At 38.5% G+C, this 17,385-nt stretch overlaps 1 protein-coding gene across 1 annotated transcript in view; it reads right to left on the minus strand.

The window, feature by feature from the left end:
- The window catches only part of cdh23 (cadherin-related 23), a 240,909-nt gene that overhangs the window by 13,890 nt on the left and 209,634 nt on the right, over positions 1–17,385 (minus strand). The window contains exons 40-51 of the mRNA XM_038281401.1: positions 16,024–16,248; positions 15,744–15,913; positions 12,949–13,086; positions 12,133–12,252; positions 8,975–9,152; positions 5,526–5,737; positions 3,187–3,381; positions 3,001–3,114; positions 1,421–1,550; positions 924–1,187; positions 686–847; positions 238–494 (exon numbers count right to left, since the gene is read on the minus strand). Of these exons, the coding sequence (XP_038137329.1) occupies positions 238–494; positions 686–847; positions 924–1,187; positions 1,421–1,550; positions 3,001–3,114; positions 3,187–3,381; positions 5,526–5,737; positions 8,975–9,152; positions 12,133–12,252; positions 12,949–13,086; positions 15,744–15,913; positions 16,024–16,248 (2,165 nt within the window). The remainder of the gene's footprint in view (positions 1–237; positions 495–685; positions 848–923; positions 1,188–1,420; positions 1,551–3,000; positions 3,115–3,186; positions 3,382–5,525; positions 5,738–8,974; positions 9,153–12,132; positions 12,253–12,948; positions 13,087–15,743; positions 15,914–16,023; positions 16,249–17,385) is intronic.

Raw genomic sequence — 17,385 nt, forward strand, 5'->3', positions numbered from 1 at the left:
TGTGTCTGTCTCACTGCCAGCTCCCATATCAGCTTCTCTGATTGGTTGATGCTGATGCTGCTTCTGAAGTGCGTCAGATGCTCAGAAGCTCACGACGCGCTGCTTCAGCTGCGGGACTTTTTGCTGCACCAGGATGCGCGTCAACCATTGACTTTGCATGTAAACCAGCTGCTTCTGCTGCCTCTGCTGCTTGCGGTCTGAACGTAGCAATAGACGGAGAAAGGGAGAAAGTCTGACCTGTATGTCATCCAGGTTTACGATGGCTCCTGTGATGTTGGACAGCAGGCTGATGAAATCGTCCTGGTTTTCCCGAACCCAGTCAGGGATCTCGTTGAAGACTATCTTGACCCTCTGGTCATCTCGGAGGATGTAGATATTTACGTTAGTGGTGGCGCTGTGACCTGCCAGGTCACAAGCTAAAATCTCTAGCTGAAAGTAGCCTGGGTCGTAAGCCGTAAAGAGGTCATAACTCCGAATCATTCCATCCGTCAAACCTGCAACGAGATGAAGCAGGAAAAGAATCCCACCGGGAATCAAACAATGGTGAAAAAAAATAAATAACTGGTACATTTTGTTGCATCTCAAATTTTTAAAACACATTATTTACTAAAAACGATTGAAAATAAGTGTTTTCTGTTGTACCAAGTGAGATCGATGTATATGTTGGTGAAACACGTTTTCTCACCAATGGTGAAGATGTTGCCCACGTCTTCACTGCCGTTGCTCTGGGTCTGGAAGTAGCGGATAGTAACAATGTGGTACTGGACCACACTGTTGTTTCCAATGTCGTTGTCTACAGCCACCACTTTGATGAGGTCTGAGCCGACTTTAGCATTCGCAGCAACACCTTAAACAAAAACACCAAGTTAGTCGATAAGTTAGATTTCCATGCAGCCTCTTACACTGAGCGGTAACATCTTTACCGGCGGTGTATTCTGTCTTAGAAAAACGTGGCGTCTGGTCGTTAATGTCATCCAATTCTATTCGGACTTCCAGAAGGCTCGGGTCAAGATTGGGGTCCAGTGCTTTGGCTCGTAATGACCTTTGACCCTTGGGTGGAGTCCAGCTCCTGTTGCTGGAGGCCTTGATGATGATGAGGTAGGCTGGGATCTCCTCCCTATCCAGATCCTTGAAAACCTTCAGCACTCCATCGAGACTCAGGCCAAAGTTTCCGTCGCTGTTTCCTCCTTCGGCAGGACATGAAAAAGATGTCATATGAAGATGGATCTTTCTAAATTCCTGCATTGTTCTCCAGCTTTTGATGTGCAAAAGCTGTCATCTCTTCACACAATAGGAAGATGATATATTCAGAAAATAATCCCTAGAACCTGTTCTGAAATCCAGGGGTTACCATAAAAAAGGATATCTTTCATCATGAAATGATAAACAGCACAAACATCTTCAAAGAAAGCCATTATACCGGCAATGAAGTAATAGACAATGGCATTGGAGCCCTCGTCTGCATCCACAGCTCTGGTTATGTTGCCCACCACAGTACCAGGGGGGGAGTGCTCTGGAACGGTCAGCTTCTGGTAGGGCAGGCTGCCCCGCTGAGAGGAGAAACAAACCGTTACGAGATGCAACTGTTAGGTTTATGCTTTATACATCATGTGCACTGTTACTTTATTAGCCAGATTAGAGAGAGTAGATGTCACTGTGTACGGAGGTCATCTAATCAGGACAGCCTTCGTGTCTTTAAAAAAACACAGGATATGGGAACATCTTGGAGCCGGACTGATAGAGGAGAGCTATCTGTAATCCTTGGTCATGGATGGCGTGTCAGTTTCTGATACGGACAGCTAAGCATGCACTGATGCAACACATAGGCTCATGAGCAATAAGAAGGAGAAGATGACCTTGTTTGGGGCTCAATCTTTGCCGGACGCTCGCAGACGTGACTTTTGAGCCCACAGCTGTGCAAGCTCCAAGTATTTTCTCTGTCCTCTAACGATTAATCGATCCAAAAGCCGACGATTCGATGCATCGACACGTCCGCAAGATAATCGATTCATGTTTTTTTTTTCCTCCGGTCTATTTTTATCCATTTGCTCCTGGACGTAATTCTCCCTCCCGTGCTGTGGTGGCGCTAAACCTATTTTGCCCTCCTACCTCGCTTCCTGGTTATACTCTTACAGCAGTGTGTTGCAGCAAGCTTGACACAGACATTTTTAAATTATGCTCAATATTGAAGCGTGGTCTGAGCTACACGCTGTGGGTCTAGATACGGCCGAGGCGGCGAGGAAGTGAGGGCGAGTTTAGTCCGACGACGGAGGGACATGAGGGCCAAAAAGAGCGGAGATCCAGGTGGAAAAAGGGTCCCAGCGTTCTCGCGCACCTCGCTCTTCTAGCGGGTCAAACTTCACGAGTTGTTTTCCGCAATTTCGTTCATAAAAACAAAACAAGCCGGCCTCCTGTCTGCTGCACTGTTTGCGATCAGCTACAATTTGGGAGAGGAGCAGCGGAGCGTCTCTCAAGGGGGCGGGGACGTCGACACTCTGGAGCCGAGGTATTTCATTGAACTCATTGCACTGATTTTGTATTTTTGCAGTATTTTTTGATGCAACTTTTCTACTTCTGTTATTTGCTGTTGTTTAAAAAAAATGCATAATGATATACAGTTTTCATTGATTTATTTCAAACTTGAAACTTTGTTTAGCCTGTAAGCTGTAAAAAAAAATAAAAAAAATAAAAAAAAATTTTTACCGATTAATCGAATCGAATCGTGGTGTATTCTTGAGTATCGAAAATAATCGAATCGTTGGGTCAGGAAATCGATACTGAATCGAATCGCCATGATGGATGTGATTTACACCCCTATTTTATAGTCCTTTTTTACATGTTATTACCCAGTTTGAGTTAAGAGTAGTAAATAACTTGCTCCCAGGAAAAGAACCGTGAGGAAGCCCCCGAGGCGCAACAGCCTTTTTTAGGGGACATAACGCCCTCATTTAACACAACACGACCCTTAACTGTACATCTGAACTTCATCTCAGTGCTTACCGGTGGCTTCAGGAAGACCGGCTCGTTGTCGTCAATATCCAACAGCGCCACCTGCAGTGGCTGCGTGGTCTCATAAGGCACTGGTTGACCCATGTCCCGGGCCACGATGATAAGCTGAGAGAGAGATTCACACATTTACTTAATGTGCTGTCGGATGCTGAGGCTACACGGACGTGGCAGACTCACGCTAAGCAGGGCTTGTTTCTCTCGGTCCAGTTTAACTGTGGTGGTGATGACTCCGGACGTGGGGTCAATGTGAAAACTCTCCCAGTCTCTGTTCCCAGCTCCTGTCTGCAGGAAGGCGTAGCGGACCTCTCCGTTCACGCCCTCGTCGGAGTCGGTTGCATGGACCTCATATACGGGCAGGCCTGGAGGTTGCTCCTGCACAAACAGACCGGTTCCACAAACAGAAGTACTTGGTGGGATTTGAATTGACTGAAGTTGGTGATATTTTAGGACTTGCTGAGAAAATAATCTAACTGATTTAAGCAGGAGGGATTAACAAGCAGTAAATGGCTGAAGAATAAAGTTAGTTGTACATTTTCTACCTGTCATTGTTTGATTCTGTTTTGCACATTTATTAAATAAATCCAAACTACGTTATTTACATAGTGCAAACCTCTTCCTACCCCCAGAACTTACAAATCTCAACCTTAGATATGAATCTATTAGTGTTTTCTGCATGAACAAAAAAAAGGAATAACAACCCCCCTAAAATTAGTAGACCCACTTTTTACAGCATTTGTATCAAAGGGACACATTTTAGTCATTCTGCTTCATTCTATCTCTATTCTCCCACTCTGCAGAATCTGTTAGTTCAATCTCTAACGTTCTGCTCTCTCTGCTTTTTCTCATAGTAGCTTCATCTGGTCTGTTCCTGTTTGGCTGTGACTCCATCCTGGAGAGAAATATCAGCTGTGCTGCTGCCATCAACTACGACAAAGTATTAGGGCCAGGCTGGAGATTTTTTTTAATTTTTGTTTTATTTTGAGAATAAAGTTGTAATATTACGAGAATGAAGTCATCATACCACAACCCGTTTCAGAAAGAAAGTTTCGCACTCCGACTAGCAGATGACGGATGACCAGCTCCACCAATCAGCAACCTGAGTCCACTTTGACATCCTGCCCAGTTTGATGCTGCTGCTAAAAGATTTCCTTTTTTAGAGATTTACATGATGCTCCACATTCCTCATTTTAGGAGACAGCACTTCTTGTAAGAGTTGTCTTATAATATAACTTTATTCTCATATTTTTAGGACTTTTTCTCATAAATTTACAACTTTATTTTGGCAATGTTGCAACTTTATTCTCGTAAATTTATGACTTTATTCTCATAATTTTATGACTTTATTCTCGAAATAGAAAAATTTATTATTTATTATTCTCTAGCCTCCATCGTAATCAACACCTTTGTTTATAGATGTTTGAGATCGGCCTGTTTTCCAGTGTAGTCCTGTTTCTCTGACCGTGACTAACTGGATGTGCTCTCTTCATCCTCTGACATGGAAGCTGGCTCGGAGCTCGTCTGCCTGGCTGTGTGTTTCCTGGACGGGGTCGCCTTTTACAGTTGCCTTTGGTATCTATGCTTCTTTTTCTATGTCTGCTTCTGTCTCCTTGAACCCCAGCGGGCCTCAGCAGATGGCCGCTCACACTGAGCCTGGTTCTGCTGGAGGTTTCTTCCTGTTAAAAGGGAGTTTTTTCTCTCCACTGTCGCTACAAGCATGCTTAGTGTGAGGGATTGCTGAAGAGTCAATGAGTCGATGCAATCAGCTGGTTTTCCTTAGATAGAAAACTTTGAATAAATCTGACTGGATGATCTGGTGAACTGGAAAGTGCCTTGAGATGACATGTGTTGTGAATTTGGCGCTATATAAATAAACGGAATTGAATTTTATTGAAAAACAGAATAAGATGCTAATATTAGCGTAGCATAAAAAACTTCTGCCTAAAAACTGTCAGATAAAAAATAGCCTGAGGCTAAATAAATCTCTCTGTAGGTCTCAATTACAAGGTTAGAAGCCAAAAAGGTGTATGTTAAATTATTTTCCCAGTTTAATGTTGGATGTGCAGAAAATCCTGTTGGAACAAAACATCAGAACAAGCTGTTTATGGCAGCTAAACTCAGAGTTAATGAATCTTCATGTATTCAGATCCATTTGAGTATAAAAATAAATCTAACTATGGATGAAGAGTGAGGTTTACAATTATACATTTTTTTTTTTATGGAGCAGCTCAGTGTTAAATGATGTCTGTTCTGCATAAAAACACACATTCAGGTCAAATGAGGTTTGATTGTGATAAATATAGATTAGCCACATGTTCACCCACTGCATGCATGGGTGAGCTGCTTCACAGAAATGATTATACCCAGGAAGAAGATAAAAATAATCCACATGTGCACATCATTGCACATGTAGATCAGGAGTTAATTTTTCACTCAACTAAACTCAAAGAAGAGCTGAATGAAGAAAACAAATAATTGCAAAAGGAGGGCAGCCATTACACCCAGACTGGTGCAGATACCTCAGAGATATGAATGATGGTTCCATTAGCTGGTCTGCGAAACACTGGTCTGTTGTCATTGACGTCTATGACAGTGATGATCAGGTCTGCGGTGCCCCATAAAGGGGGGCGTCCCTGGTCTGTAGCTACAACGGTAAAGTTGAAACGTTCTGAAGATTGAAGCAGGCGGCGGGAACGCACCAATCCGGTGATTGGATCCAGGGAGAAGGCGTCTGAAAACCCACATGATAAGAAAACAGATAAGAAAGCTGGACAATTAATGGCTGCATAAAAAAATTATTAAGCTTCACTTTTTCAAATAAGTGCAGAATATCACTGGGTTATGAGCTTTTACTCCCTAATCTATGCTCATTCCAATTATCTCAAAATTGTATTATTTTGAAAAGAATTTTAAAGAATTTCCTGTTTACTTTAACACTTTAATATCTGTATAACCAGATTATTATATTTAGATTCTCCACATAGAATCCTACCAATAGTTTTTCTTAGGACACAAAGTGAGCAGCATGGCTGGCACACGCACTGATGCACCACGTGTGTTAAAGTCGAGGCTCAGGGACCGAATCTGGCCCTCAAGAGGGATTTTCTGCCCCAGCATAGCAATTTGAAAGTGTTGTGAAAATGTAGATTTCTCTTGTTTCATATATTAGTACGGAAGAGGATTAGGGCCAGTGAAAAAAAAAAAGTTTACTGACTTTTTTTTTTCATTTTAATTTCGGAAAAAAAGTCAGAATTCTGACTTTAAACTCAAAATTCTGACTTTAATATCAGAATTCTGACTTTAATATCAGAATTCTGACTTTTTTTCTCAGAATTCTGAATTTTTTCATAGAATTCTGACTTTTTTCTTAGAATTCTGACTTCGATCTTAGAATTCTGACAGATAACAAACATGTTAGCATCAAGAGGAGGACCCCTCGGGCACGTAAAAAGTTGCCTAATTCCGTCATTTTCCACCAATGTGTCACTTGCCCTCTCAGTGAAGCTGATTGCTCCACATCTCTACCTTCATGGTGCCCATCTACATTAAAATCCAAAATTCTGAGATTAAAGTCAGAATTCTGAGAAAAAAGTCAAAATTCTGAGATTAAAGTCAGAATTCTGAGAAAAAAGTCAAAATTCTGACTTTTTTTCTCCGAATTCTGACTTTTTTCCAATACTAAATTGAAATAAAATTTTAAAATCAGTAAACTTTTTTTTTTCAGCGTCCCTAATCCTCCTATCCTATATTAGGTATGCTATTTATCCAGTTCATAATGTTTTTACACAGTCTGCTTATCCTGCAAGGCCACAAAATGTTTGAATGAGAAGTGTTTTGCATACAAGGAATACTTATTCCATAACAAGCCAGATTCTTTCTCAAGAATTGTTATTGTTTAACCAAAGTGTGTGTAATTTGTTTTGACTACGACAACTTTCACAGCTTTTTCCTCACTATAAGTAAGGGAGAAGAACTCTGTCTGGGTCAGAACAGGGCTGATTACCGTGCCATAAGGGCCGTATGATGAACTGTTCTCTTTTTGAATATACAGGTGCTGGTCATAAAATTAGAATATCATGAAAAAGCAGATTGATTTCAGTAATTCCATTTAAAAAGTGAAACTTGTATATTATATTCATACATTACATACAAACTCATATATTTCAGATGTTTATTTTGTTTAATTTTGATGATTACAAATGACAACAAATGAAAATCTCAAATTCATCATATCAGAAAATTAGAATATTGTGAAAAGGTTCAAAATTGATGGCCCCTGGTGCCACACTCTAATCAGCTAATTAACTCAAACCACCTGCAAAAGCCTTTAAATGGTCTTTCAGTCTATTTCTATAGGCTACACAATCATGGGGAAGACTGCTGACTTGACAGTTGTCCAAAAGACGACCATCGACACCTTGCACAAGGAGGGCAAGACACAAAAGGTCATCGCTAAAGAGGCTGGCTGTTCACAGAGCTCAGTGTCCAAGCACATTAATATAGAGGCGAAGGGAAGGAAAAGATGTGGTCGAAAAAAGTGTACAAGCAAGAGAGATAACCGCACCCTGGAGAGGATTGTGAAACAAAACCCCTTCAAAAATGTGGGGGAGATTCACAAAGAGTGGACTGCAGCTGGAGTGAGTGCTTCAAGAACCACCACACACAGACGTATGAAAGACATGGGTTTCTGCTGTCGCATTCCTTGTGTCAAGCCACTCTTGAACCACAGACAGCGTCAGAAGCGTCTTGCCTGGGCTAAAGAGAAACAGGACTGGACTGCTGGTGAGTGGTCCAAAGTCATGTTCTCTGATGAAAGTAAATTTTGCATTTCCTTTGGAAATCAAGGTCCCAGAGTCTGGAGGAAAAGAAGAGAGGCACTTCATCCACGTTGCTTGAAGTCCAGTGTAAAGTTTCCACAGTCAGTGATGGTTTGGGGTGCCATGTCATCTGCTGGTGTTGGTCCATTGTGTTTTCTGAGGTCCAGGGTCAACGCAGCCACATACCAGGAAGTTTTAGAGCACTTCATGCTTCCTGCAGCTGACCAACTTTTTGGAGATGCAGATTTCATTTTCCAACAGGACTTGGCACCTGCACACAGTGCCAAAGCTACCAGTACCTGGTTGAAGGACCATGGTATCCCTGTTCTTAATTGGCCAGCAAACTCTCCTGACCTTAACCCCATAGAAAATCTATGGGGTATTGTGAAGAAGAAGATGCAATACACCAGACCCAACAATTCAGAAGAGCTAAAAGCCACTATTAGAGCAACCTGGGCTATCATAACACCTGAGCAGTGCCACAGACTGATCGACTCCATGCCACGCCGCATTGCTGCAGTAATACAGGCCAAAGGAGGCCCAACTAAATACTGAGTGCTGTACATGCTCATACTTTTCATGTTCATACTTTTCAGTTGGCCAACATTTCTATAAATCCTTTGTTTTTATTGGTCTTCAGTAATATTCTAATTTTCTGATATGATGAATTTGAGATTTTCATTTGTTGTCATTTGTAATCATCAAAATTAAACAAAATAAACATCTGAAATATATGAGTTTGTATGTAATGTATGAATATAATATACAAGTTTCACTTTTTAAATGGAATTACTGAAATCAATCTACTTTTTCATGATATTCTAATTTTATGACCAGCACCTGTATATGAAAATAAAGCGCCGACTGAGTGAAATCCAGCGATCTTTGTTTATTTAACTGGGGTGAATAGTTTAATACTTAAATTCCCGTAAATCTAAATTTGGATCCAACACATCCCCTTTGTAATAAGACATTTTAAGTATAGAAAAGTGTGCATTACTTTTCTGCTGCTTCAGTTACACATTATTAAACTGCATAAAACGCAATAATATCAAAGAGGATTTGTGAATTTGATCCGGAGAATTGTGAAAAAGTTTAAGTGGAATTGAACACTCTGACACATTTTTTGTCATTTGTTGGTAGATTCCTACCTAAATGTGCTCCAAGTAGGCTATAGATCAACGCAGCGTTCTGTCCTTCGTCCAGATCCACCGCTGTGATCGTGATCACTGATGTGCCGCTGGGCTCATTCTCAAACACGCTGGTGTTGTACACTCGCTTCGTGAAGCGGGGGCGGAAGTCGTTGACATCCAGAACCGTCACCAGAACCTCGTATGTCAAACAGGAAAGAAACTTTACTCAGGGTCCATAAAGACACGGTCAATATTGGCAGAATAAAAATCATTAACAGTTGGCGGATTTTCAACTATAATCCATAAAACACTTAGTCTCACTGTAAATCATCCAAACCTTTTCTGTTTCAGGTCAGCTGGGATCACCAAACCGTACTTAATGTTTAAATGTCTCCATCTATTCATTTTCCTGTATTTCAGCTTTTAAACTGCATGATGGGTAATTTTTTCAGGATATCCTTCAACAAGTTTCACAGCATAGTTTAGTGTAGGGATGCACGATATAATCGGCCCCCTATCGGTATCGGCCTGTATCGGCCTTAAAACTGAATATCGGACATCGGCCACCCCACCGATATTTAACCCGATATTTGATCAGCTTCTGAGTTTCTAAAGTCTAAAAAAAATTAAAAATACTACTTCTTCTTCCTCAAAAACTTCTTTTTTACAGACTTAAAAACTGCTATATGTCATCGTTATGCTACGAAATCGCCCGAAATTAACGAAATCTTGCCATATTTTTATATGTTGATATATTGACGCGGTATCGATCTATTTTACTAACAAAATCTCACAAGAATTTGCAAAATATCACGAGAGTTTTTAACAGAACGATGAAATTTCACAAGATTTTAAAGTAAAATAGATCGATACCGCGTTTTTAAAAATCTATTTGATATCAGTATATGCAAATATATTTGAGTATATTATTTTTCAAAGTGTCAGAAATGGATAACAAAACTGCTATTTTCAATGACTACTTATTTTTGTCCAGCTTTAACATCGGTATCGATATCGGTTATCGGCTACATGAGTTTTAAAATATCGGCATATCGGATGTCGGCCAAAATCCCAATATCTTGCATCACTAGTTTAGTGGAACCTTTTCCACCTCCTCCAAACACAACTGCTGTATGTGGGTCAGGTTTATAAGCAGTCTTAAAAAGACTCTTTTCCATCACAGCTTTAGTGATGGCGGCTCTAAATTTACTTTTTCTCTTTGTGCCTCAACTTCAACTCCTGGCTAATACCTGTATAACATTGCTTTAATATTTCTTGACTTTTTTTCATGATGCCTATTATGTAAAACCCCCTTTATAATAAAACACTCCCAAGGCCAGCTCTGTGATTGGATGCCCTCAGTGCAGGAGGTAGGAAACAAAAGGATCCTAACTAAATTAACATCTCTGTTGGATAATGTCTCCCACCTCATGCATGAAGCTGGTGCTGAACTGGAGAGCTCCTTCAGTGACAGACTGCTGCTCCTTAAATGCACCAGGGAGCGTTATCACAGATCCTTCCTCCCAGCAGCTGGAAGACTCTAGAACCACCACTGGTCCCAACAACCTCAATAAGTTGTTACATTCATGCCGACTTTTGCACAGTTTCTATCTTAGTCAGTTAAATAACATGCTGCTGTCCTTTTGCACATCTAAAATATCCATCACTGTATTTCCATAGTTGGATATTGGTTATTTATTCTCCAGTTACACATTTTTTATAGGGCTAAAACACTTTACTGTTCCTTATTTTATTGTTTATCTTTTAACTCTTCACTGTTATGTTATTCTTATAAATTTTTCTAAGGTCCACATTTGTGTGACCATTTTTTTCTATAATCATTTTGAGATATAAACACCAGAATTTCCCCATTGTGGTAGAAATAAAGGGTAGGCAATAATAAGCTTTGCTTCAGCCTATTCCTCTTTTCTTTTGGTAAATTGTTGGTTTTGTTTTGATATTGTTGTTTTGTTGTTTAATGTTGGATTATTTGCTAAAAAATAAAGTGAAAGTGAAGTGAAATAAAAGGATTTTCTATTCTACATGGTGTGATTTTCATGTTTCCTTCTAACTTTGCATCTTTTATTATGATCACATATTTCAGTCTCAGCTTCATTAGGCTACAGAAACAGAAAAATGAAACCATTAGTCACTCAGGGCTTTTATAAACTGTAATCGGTTTCTCTTTGTTGTTTTTGGAGTCACGGCTTCTTCCTTACTGATGGCCTTTCAACTAATGGATTATAAAACTCTCCAGGGTGTTGGAAACAACAAAAAGCCTTCATGTCTGGAGTTTTCCTTCTTTCAAAAGCCATCTCCTTCCTGCATGATGGTCAGACATTTTCCTGCTGCTTCTATAACTTTGCTGAATGTGGCTCCTTCAGGGAACTGGAGATCAAACATAAGAGGTCCAACATTTTCTCCTTTGCTGAAGTCTCCTGATTGTTCCAGAACGTCACATCAGAACATCTGAAGTACTTTTTCAATGTTTCATTCATTAGTTTGCCTTCATTAAATCCAAATGTGAATTTACCAAACAGACGAAGCAAAAATTGAATTAAAAATAAGTAAACATTTCTTAAAACAAGTCTGTTTGTCCTTGATTTGAGATGATCTGCAAACACTGGAAAAATGATCTAGAAATAAGTAGACTTTTCTTAAATTCAGTGTATTTACCCATAATTTGAGTAAGTAAATGAGGTAGTTTGCCAATGGAATGAGTATTTTTACTCTTAAAATAAGATAATTAGATAAAATGCACTTGAAATAAGACAATGCAATTGTGTTTTCCTATTTTAAGAGTAAATTGTCTTGTTCCATTGGCAAAATGTCACTTTTAACTCCTCAATCCAAGAACAAAAGCATTTATTTTAAGAAAAAAAATGTCTTATCTAGTCTACCAACTTATTGGATTGGAAAATGATCTTATTTGCTCTAATAAAAGTAAAATACACCAAAAATAACCAATTTTTGCAGCAAAATGCCCCAATAGTCGTCTTATAATCCTCACACTTTGTAAAATTAAAATAACTATAAAATTCCTGAATAAGCTCAAAGATTGAGCCTGATTTAATATCAGAAAGTGATGAAAAAATGTACTTTTACATGATATATGTACGTTTATTTTTATAATCTAAAATCGTGTAAAAGTCGATGTAAAGCTTTACTGTCCCAACCTGAACCGAGTTCTCTCTCCTGTTGTTGGGGCTCCCTCCAGGGTTGTCTCGTGCAACAGCAGTTAAAGTGTAGTGGTCCTTGGTCTCCCTGTCCAGAGGGGACAGGATGTAGATTTCTCCCTTTGGGAGAAAAATAAAAGAAAAAAAGAGGACAAGGAATGATTGGGAAGAAGTTTCTCAGTGGGAGTGATGGAGTTCTAAAGATTATTCTGGCTCCACGCTGTTCCTAATATGACAGAACACAGCATGGAGCTGTGATATCAGGACTGTACATGGGACACTTTCCTTTCCAGACCGCATTTTTTTTAGCTGCCTGAAAAGAGAAACCACAGCAGGTTGCTTCTTACGGGTCGCTGCATGTATATCTTGATTGTTGCCTGTTCTAAAAAAGCTGCAGTTCAAAAAGTTATTTGGATAAAATCTGCTGCAACAAAAACTATGCGGGCCTAAAACACGAGGAAGGTAAACATCCTGATTCCTGTAGGAGGGAAAACTTTTGGACTTTCTAAACTCATACACTGGAAAAACGATCTAGAAATAAGTAAAAATTTCTTAAATTAAGTGTATTTAATCTTAATTTGAGTAGGTAAATTAGATAGTTTGCCAATGGAATGAGTATTTTTACTCTTAAAATAAGATAATTAGATAAAATGCACTTAAAATAAGACAATGTAATTGTGTTTTCTTATTTAAAGTGTAAATTGTCTTGTTCCATTGGCAAAATGTCACTTTTACCCCCTCAATCCAAGAACAAATGCACTTATTTTAAGAAAAACTGACTTATCTAGATTTAGATTTCCCCCAGGATTAACTCACAGTGGACGATTTGATGCCAAACTTGCCCTCTCCGTCTACAAGGCTGTACTCTATGACGGCGAACAGTTCGGAATCAGCATCCGTGGCTCTAACACGGACTATGGTGGTGCCTAAGTCCACGTTCTCAAAGATGGGCTCCTAAAAACAAGACAAACAATGTGTGTAAATCAGCGAATGAAATGAATCATCTGAAACATCCTTTATATCAGTAATTCAATTCAAAACGGGAGCTACAGATTATAATCAGAATGAGTCAACATATAAAAGCCACTGAATCAAATCATCAGGTAACATGACTCATCTGGACTGCATGGATCTGGGGTTAAATGCTTCCTTGCCTTCCTTTAGTAACGAACAAACTGACCTAAAAAGGCTAAAGTGATCGTCTCTTCATCAGAACATGTTCAAATTAATTCAATTCAGTTTATTTATATAACAATTCCTCACTCAAGGCACTTTATAGATATAATTCAACCAGATCTCACAGTCAAATGTATTTAAATTCTATGTAGTTTGGCTAAAAAATATAACTGGTAAAATTTTAATATCATTCTGCGTTTTTATTATTATCAATTTTGCTCCTCAACTCACATTTTTCTATTTTAATCATCTTATTTTTTATTAAATTTTATCTATCTATTTATTATTATACTTTTTTGTTTTTTGTTTTTTGTTTGTAGTGTAAGCTGAAGTCTTCATTCAGAATTTACCATTATAAAATGTACCGTTTTATTTATTTATTTTTTTTTTCGAAAAGATGACTGAACCACTGGATAACAGTCCGGTTCCTTTTCTCCTCAGGTTGGAACGTTTCTACCGTCGTCTCTGCTTCATGATACAACAGTGGAAGCTCATGTCTTCATCAGGGCAGTAGGTGGTTCTGACCCCAGCTACAGTTAATCTGTGTCTTTTCTCATAATCCTCTAATAATCCAGTAAACCTTAACTATAAATGTTTGAAAGCAGGATTTTGAACATCATGAATTGCTGAAATTCTTATTCTTATAAAACACTGCTGTTAATCATTTGCAGAGGCTAAGCTTAGATATACTCATGTCCTTATAGATTCTAATGCATAAACATATATGTTTTTTTAGGATTAACTTTAGCAGTATTTCCTGTAATTACTGCCATTGCAAATTGCAGTAATTATTAAACTAAAATCTATAGCTATATTATTATAGGCATATGAATCGACCAATAGATTTGAAAAAAGGTATCTATCTATCTATCTATCTATCTATCTATCTATCTATCTATCTATCTATCTATCTATCTATCTATCTATCTATCTATCTATCTATCTATCTATCTATCTATCTATCTATCTATCTATCTATCTATCTATCTATCATCTATCTATCTATCTATCTATCTATCTATCTATCTATCTATCTATCTATCTATCTACATTCTAAAGTTCTGGAAAAGAGGTGGGGATTTAATAAGTTAATTCTTATACCACTATTGCCCGATAACTCTTGTTATCTGGTATATACACTCACCGGACACTTTATTAGGTACACCTGTCCAACTGCTCGTTGGACAATCTCCTGCAGTTCAAACCAAGCATCAGTATGGGGAAGAAAGGTGATTTGAGTGACTTTGAACGTGGCATGATTGTTGGTGCCAGAAGGGCTGGTCTGAGTATTTCAGAAACTGCTGATCTACTGGGATTTTCACGCACAACCATCTCTAGGGTTTACAGAGAATGGTCCGAAAAAGAAAAAACATCCAGTGAGCGGCAGTTCTGTGGGCGGAAATGCCTTGTTGATGCCAGAGGTCAGAGGAGAATGGCCAGACTGGTTGGAGCTGATAGAAGGGCAACAGTGACTCAAATAACCACCCGTTACAACCAAGGTGGGCAGAAGAGCATCTCTGAACGCACAGTAAGTGGAACTTTGAGGCAGATGGGCTACAGCAGCAGAATACCACACCGGGTGCCACTCCTTTCAGCTAAGAACAGGAAACTGAGGCTACAATTTGCACAAGCTCATGGAAATTGGACAATAGAAGATTGGAAAAACGTTGCCTGGTCTGATGAGTCTCGATTTCTGCTGCAACATTCGGATGGTAGGGTCAGAATTTGGCGTCTACAACATGAAAGCATGGATCCATCCTGCCTTGTATCAACGGTTCAGGCTGGTGGTGGTGGTGTCATGGTGTGGGGAATATTTTCTTGGCACTCTTTGGGCCCCTTGGTACCAATTGAGCATCGTTGCAACGCCACAGCCTACCTGAGTATTGTTGCTGACCATGTCCATCCCTTTATGACCACAATGTACCCAACTTCTGATGGCTACTTTCAGCAGGATAATGCGCCATGTCATAAAGCTGGAATCATCTCAGACTGGTTTCTTGAACATGACAATGAGTTCACTGTACTCAAATGGCCTCCACAGTCACCAGATCTCAATCCAATAGAGCATCTTTGGGATGTGGTGGAACGGGAGATTCGCATCATGGATGTGCAGTCGAAAAATCTGCGGCAACTGTGTGATGCCATCATGTCAATATGGACCAAACTCCCTGAGGAAGGCTTCCAGCACCTTGTTGAATCTATGCCACCAAGAATTGAGGCAGTTCTGAAGGCAAAAGGGGGTCCAACCCGTTACTAGCATGGGGTACCTAATAAAGTGGCCGGTGAGTGTATCTATTATAAATTCCCATTCATTCATTCATTCATTCATTAATATATAAGCAAGCAATCTAAAATAAAAACCAAAAATCTTTCCAGGGTTTTATGGGGACGGTTCTGTAACCAGCAGCCGTTTGCGGATCGAATCATTCCGTCACCTGATAGGAGGGTTGTAGAAAAACTGGGTTGTTGTCGTTGACGTCCACTATCCTCAAATAAACTGGAAGCTCGGCGCTCCTTGGAGGCGTCCCGTGATCCTGAGCCCGTATGGTGAAATTCAGCCACTGCACTTGCTCAAAATCCACCGTCTGATTGGCCACGATTTTACCTAAAAAAGCAGCAGAAGCTGTTAGACTTTTTTTATGAAAACACACAAAGATAATATATGATGTGTTTGTTCTTTGCAAGAAATCTGCAGCAGCTAATGGATGACCTCACCAGTAGAAAAATCTTCCAGCCTCACATATCCGCCTCTCGGCACGTGAAGGAGCTGATAAATGACCTGACCATTGGGACCCTTGTCAGGGTCTACAGCCGACACTGACAGCAACGTTGTGCCCGGCTGAGCTCCTTCTAAAATCCTCTCGGTGAAGTTGGTGACTCCGAAGGGCCGGAAACGAGGAGCGTTGTCGTTAACGTCCAGGACGTTAATGGTTAGTCTCGCTGAGGAGAGATAGAAAAAATAAAAGGTAAATACAGCAGCTTCAAAAAAAAAAAGATCTGTAGATAAGGTTTGGTGATATTAAGTGACCTAATATGAAGAACCACTAATTTAGGTTAATTTTTGACTTTAATTTTTAACTTAAAGGTCAGATTTGGGCAGCAATATGACATATGGAGTGAAATTTGTTCCATTATTGCTGCAACCAATTAGAAAAAAAAGGCAAAACAGAAATTAAACATTTAAAAACTTTTTAAACAAAAGAAAGTTTTGAGAGCAAAAGATTTTATTCAAATTTTTTAAAATAAATTTTTTTAAATCATATTTTTCTTCAAATTAATTTTTCATTTTATGTTTCGGACTTGTTATTTTCAAATTAAATTTTACTCAAATATTTTTTTTTCCTAAATTCTTTTTTACAGATTCTACATTTTCATTTTTGTTTCTCAAATTTCTGTTTTTCAGATTGAGTTTTAGATATTACCTTCTTTTCAATTGTTGCCAGTTTCCATATAGACCGATAGAAATAATAATAATAATTGAACTTTATATATATACACTTATATATATATACGTATATATATATATATATATATATATATATATATATATATATATGTAATACACTGCAAAAAATTAAATCTTAATACGTCATTTTTTTCTTAAAATAATTGAATTTTTTCTTGAATTAAGGAGGCAAGGGAGACGCTATGAAACGCCAATGAAACAAGACAATTTACATTTAAAATAAGAAAAAACAATTATATTGTCTTATTTCAAGAGCATATTATCTAATTATCTTATTTTAAGAGTAAAAATACTCATTCCATTGGCAAATCATCTCATTTACCTGCTCAAATTAAGGGTAAATACACTTAATTTAAGATATTTTTACTCATATTTAGATCATTTTTGCAGAGTATATATATAAAATTTTTCGAAAACTTTAAATATGAAATAATACATTTAGAAAATAAGAGAAAACAACAACAATGCTACTAAAGAATTTTTTGGGGGGGCCTTTTCTTCAAATTACAATATAGAAAATGTGGGTTTTTTTTATTTCCATTTACAAAACATGTTTTTTTGCTTGTAAACCCCATGGAACAAAGTTCACTCCATAAGAATAAGATTTACTT

Source organism: Cyprinodon tularosa, unplaced genomic scaffold (genome assembly GCF_016077235.1).
Source record: "Cyprinodon tularosa strain WSP-4 unplaced genomic scaffold, ASM1607723v1 ctg170, whole genome shotgun sequence".
NCBI lineage: Eukaryota > Metazoa > Chordata > Actinopteri > Cyprinodontiformes > Cyprinodontidae > Cyprinodon > Cyprinodon tularosa.